Raw genomic sequence first — 4,908 nt, 5'->3', positions numbered from 1 at the left:
TTTTTTTTTTTTTTTTTTTTTTTTTTTTTTTTTTTTTTTTAATTTTTGTATTTTTAGTAGAGACAAGATTTCGCTGTGTTGGCCAGGCTGGTTTTGAACTCCTGACCTCAGGTGATCTGCCCTCCTTGGCCTCCTAAAGTTCTGGGATTACAGGTGTGAGCCACCATGCCTGACCATGTCTATATTTCAGAAATGAGGAAACTGAGGCTTAGAGGGAGTGTTGCCTCTATGTTTTGAGGACATGGAAGACGCGGTAAAGGAGACATTATTTCAGGTGAACTTTGGTGCCATGCATGCATGCTCTGCTTGTGATTGGGAATGATTTAAATAAAGAGATTCTGGCCAGGCATGGTGGCTCACGCCTAGCATCCCAGCACTTTGGGAAGCTGAGTGGGGCCGATCACCTGAGGTCAGGAGATCAAGACCATCCTGGCCAACATGGTGAAACACCGTCTCTACTAAAAACACAAAAATTAGCCAGGCGTGGTGGTGCACGCCGGTGATCCTAGCTACTCGGGAGGCTGAGGCAGGAGAATCACTTGAACCCTGGAGGCAGAGGTTGCAGAGAGCCAAGATTGCGCCACTGCACTCCAACCTGGGTGACAGCGAGACTGTCTCAAAAAAAAAAAAAAATTAAATAAGGCCGGGCGTGGTGGCTCACACCTGTAATCCTAGCACTTTGGGAGCCTGAGGCAGGTGGATCACAAGATCAAGAGATTGAGACCACCTAGGCCAACATGGTGAAACCCCGTCTTTACTAAAAATACAAAAATTAGCTGGGTGTGGTGGTGCGCGTCTGTAGTCCTAGCTACTCAGGAGGCTGAGGCAGAATTGCTTAAACCCGGGAGTCGGAGGTTGCAGTGAGCTGAGATTGCACCACTGCACTCCGGCCTGGCGCCTGGTGGACACAGCGAGACTCTGTCTCAAAAAAATAAATAAATAAATAAATAAAATAAAATAAAAATAAACAAATAGATTCCTCAGGACAGCAAGAGCCCCTCCACTCTCCGTGAGCACAGATAACAACAGCCAGGGACACAGCTAGGAGAATGGGAAGCTGATGGCGGTGTCCCTGGGTCATGGCCTCCACCCCTGCAACGTGACAGAGCTGGAGCAGGTGAGCCTGGGGCTCAGCATCTGTGGGGTGGAACTAAGGAAGCTTGGGGGTGATCAGGGCCTTCACCCCAGACTCACCTCCCAGACCCAAGAAGTGGGTCACCAAGGAGGGGAGGCCTCTTGTCTCAGATGGGTTCCAGGCTTGGACCGGGACCCTTGACCCTGACTTTCCTCCAGGCAGGGGTGAGGCGCTCATTGAGCTCAGCCAAGGTGAAGATGTGGCCCCAGTGGGCCCAGGAGGGCGCCGTGCCAGTCCTCCACTGCACTGCGCCTGCCTCCCGCCCCTCTGCGGCCCCTGACCTGGCTGTGCTCTCTCTCCCCTGCCAGGGTGCTGTGTGGAAGTGCTGCTGCTGCTTGTGGCTGCGGAGCTGCCCCTGGGTGGCGGCTGCCCGCGGGACTGCGTGTGCTACCCGGCGCCCATGACGGTCAGCTGCCAGGCGCACAACTTTGCGGCCATCCCGGAGGGCATCCCAGTGGACAGCGAGCGCGTCTTCCTGCAGAACAACCGCATTAGCCTGCTGCAGCCGGGCCACCTCAGCCCCGCCATGGTCACGCTCTGGGTCTATTCCAACAACATCACCCACATCCACCCCGGCACCTTCGAGGGCCTCGTGCACCTGGAGGAGCTGGACCTCGGCGACAACCGGCAGCTGCGGACGCTGGCGCCCGAGACCTTCCAGGGCCTGGTCAAGCTCCACGCCCTCTACCTCTACAAGTGCGGGCTGAGCGCCCTGCCGGCCGGCGTCTTCGGCGGCCTGCACAGCCTGCAGTACCTCTACCTGCAGGACAACCACATCGAGTACCTCCAGGACGACATCTTCGTGGACCTGGTCAACCTCAGCCACCTGTTTCTCCATGGCAACAAGCTGTGGAGCCTGGGCCCGGGCACCTTCCGGGGCCTGGTGAACCTGGACCGGCTGCTGCTGCACGAGAACCGGCTGCAGTGGGTGCACCACAAGGCATTCCACGACCTGCGCCGGCTGACCACACTCTTTCTCTTCAACAACAGCCTGGCGGAGCTGCAGGGCGCGTGCCTGGCCCCGCTGGCGGCCCTGGAGTTCCTGCGTCTCAACGGCAACCCCTGGGACTGTGGCTGCCGAGCGCGCTCCCTCTGGGAGTGGCTGCAGCGGTTCCGGGGCTCCAGCTCCGCTGTCCCCTGCCTGTCCCCTGCGCGGCGGCACGGCCAGGACCTGAAGCTGCTGAGGGCCGAGGACTTCCGGAACTGCACGGGACCAGCGTCCCCGCACCAGATCAAGTCGCACACGCTCACCACCACGGACAGGGCCGCCCGCAAGGGCCACCACTTGCCCCACGCCCCCACCAGGGGCAAGGGCCACCTGCCCGGCTCCCGGCCCAGGAAGCCGGGCAAGAACTGCACCAGCTACAGGAACCGCAACCAGATCTCTAAGGCGGGCGGCGGGAAGCAGGCCCCCGAGCTGCCAGACTATGCCCCCGACTACCAGCACAAGCTCGACTTCGACATCATGCCCACCGCCCGGCCCAAGAGGAAGGGCAAGTGTGCCCGCAGGACCCCCATCCGTGCCCCCAGCGGGGTGCAGCAGGCCTCCTCGGGCCGTCCACTGGGGGCCTCCCTCCTGGCCTGGATTCTGGGGCTGGCGGTCACTCTCCGCTGAGAGCCCAGGGCGTCAGCACCCAGCACTGCCACGTGTCCACCAAGGAACAGAATTTATTTTCTTCTTTTTTTCCTAGTGGAAGATCTGCTGGGTTTCAGGGAAAGGCCGGTGGAGGCGTCTTCACGCGGCTGCTGTCTGGACCCTGCCATGTGGATTGTAAACCCAAAGTGTACAGCCCTAGGTGGAAGGGGATTGGCACGTCTCACCCGGAGGTCCCCGCCAGCCCCGCAGAGCACCCACGGACAGCGTCCACTCCAGCAAGGCGGTGAAAGGCACGCCGAGTGCATCCTTCACTAGCGACAATGGGACAATCGCCCCTAACGGTGGCGGCGGGGCTCTGCGGAATCCCGATCGTCTGGAGAGGTCTGGAGGGCCCCATGGTTCCTGGAGAAAGCAGGACGCAGAGAAGAACAAACGAGGCGCACCCACGAGGCTGGGCGGCCGCAGTCTGGGCACACACAAGCAGGTGGCATCCTGGCTGTTTCCTGAGGCCACTTAGTCACCCTGCCCTGAATCCTACTGGACTCCACCTTCAGCCCCTCCCTGGGGGCAGCGCCTCTCCTTCCTGATGTCTCAGGCAACCCTGGCAGACCCAGGCCCAACTGCTGGGGTCCAAGAACCAATTACCAAAGGAAAGATCATCAGAGGCTGAAATTCAAACTTCATCCCGGGCAATGAGGTTCTCACAGAAGGTGCAGTTTTATAACTACGTCCACTTATATATACTCACAATCTACATATATATACACAAATGCACAGGTCCTCCCTCCCACTCCATCACCTAACTGTATGTCTTTCCATGTTTATAAACTATACAGAAAACTGAATTTGCTGAGCTAAGGATTGTATCGGTGATTTCTAGCAAGAACAAAGTGATAGAATTTTTGTCTAGAATCCCAGCCTGGCTTGCCAGGGATTGGGCAGGTGTCAGTGGGGAGGGTGAGGACGGGGTGGCAGCAAGAGTCACTTTGGGGGACCAATATTCTTAGATATTTACAGCATCACCTTGTTTTCGTATGCAACACAAGCCTGTCTGCCACCCTGGAGCACCCTGTCACCTCTGCTGTACTAGCTGTGGGCTTCAGGGTGAGAAGTGAGAGGCAGCTTGTTGGATGTCAGGGAGCCAGGCCCTGAGGGCCAGCAAGACAGGAGGGGAGGGAAGGGCTTTTGGATCTGGAAGCCGGCAGGCCAGGCAGCATCCATAGTGTTAGTCCAGCGGGTTGGACGGTGTCGGCAGCCTAGCGTTTGGCCAGGGACGGTCTGGACACGCCAAGAGACTCAGGCTTGAGCCCAGGCCTCCCGAACGGCTCAACTGCTGAACGTTTCCTTGAGGTTCTTCAGTGGACGGCCCAGCAAGGGCCCTGTGCAGGGCAGCAGAGGGAGGCATCAGGGGTCCTTAGCAGAAGGGAAACGATGAGGGCATTTCATGAACCATCTCAGGCACCCAGCCCTCCCAGCCCTCCTGGGGATGCTCAGGGTGCAGGCAGAGGCTGGGGAGGCCAGACTCAGGGGTCAGGAGCAGGGACGGGCACCACCCAGGGACTGGGGCAGGTGAGCCCGGATAGGGAAGAGGCACTCAGATCAAAGCCAGCCATGCCGCTGGCCAGGGGCCCAGGTGGGCACAAGCTCCTTTGCGCTTTGCACAAACCTGAATCCCCCACCAGAGAGGATGTGTGTGAGGAGCGAGAAACGCCGAATCCAATTAAGAGAAAAATAACAATAACAATAAATGATCTTGGACAAGAACCCTGTTTTTCATTTCCTAGCCCCGCATTCCTGACAGGTGGCAGATCCTGGGCTTCTGTGGGTGGGCGAGCCTGGCTGGGCCCAGCTCTGGGAACACAGCACATTTGTTGGCGGGAGGAGCCTTAGGGGGCAGGGGTACACTGACTCACGGGGACACGCACGCACGCACGCGCACCCCAGCGCTCCTGTTTCCACACACGCACGCGCACCCCAGCGCTCCTGTTTCCACGCACGCACGCGCACCCCAGCGCTCCTGTTTCCACGCACGCAAGCGCACCCTAGCGCTCCTGTTTTGTGGCGCTTCCTTCGCCCGCACAGATCATGATTCCCTTCCCACATTCTGGTTGCCCTGGGTCAGCAGCACCTCTGTGGCTCTCCCGGGCAGGCTGGTCCTGGACCCTTCCCGGCCTAT

General features: G+C 58.8%; 1 protein-coding gene across 2 annotated transcripts in view; it reads left to right on the top strand.

Moving 5' to 3' along the window:
- The window catches only part of RTN4RL1 (reticulon 4 receptor like 1), a 97,747-nt gene extending 93,251 nt beyond the window's left edge, over positions 1-4,496 (top strand). For both annotated transcript variants that reach the window (XM_032263484.1, XM_032263485.1), the window contains exon 2: positions 1,444-4,496. In XM_032263484.1, the coding sequence (XP_032119375.1) occupies positions 1,444-2,750 (1,307 nt within the window). In that variant the 3' untranslated portion in view covers positions 2,751-4,496. The remainder of the gene's footprint in view (positions 1-1,443) is intronic.
- Positions 4,497-4,908: the final 412 nt, after the last annotated feature.

This window comes from Sapajus apella, unplaced genomic scaffold (genome assembly GCF_009761245.1).
Source record: "Sapajus apella isolate SASKATOON/1434 unplaced genomic scaffold, GSC_monkey_1.0 scaffold136, whole genome shotgun sequence".
Classification (NCBI taxonomy): domain Eukaryota; kingdom Metazoa; phylum Chordata; class Mammalia; order Primates; family Cebidae; genus Sapajus; species Sapajus apella.
The sequence above is the reverse complement of the archived record's forward strand: the minus strand, read 5'-3'. Positions and strand labels throughout refer to the sequence as shown.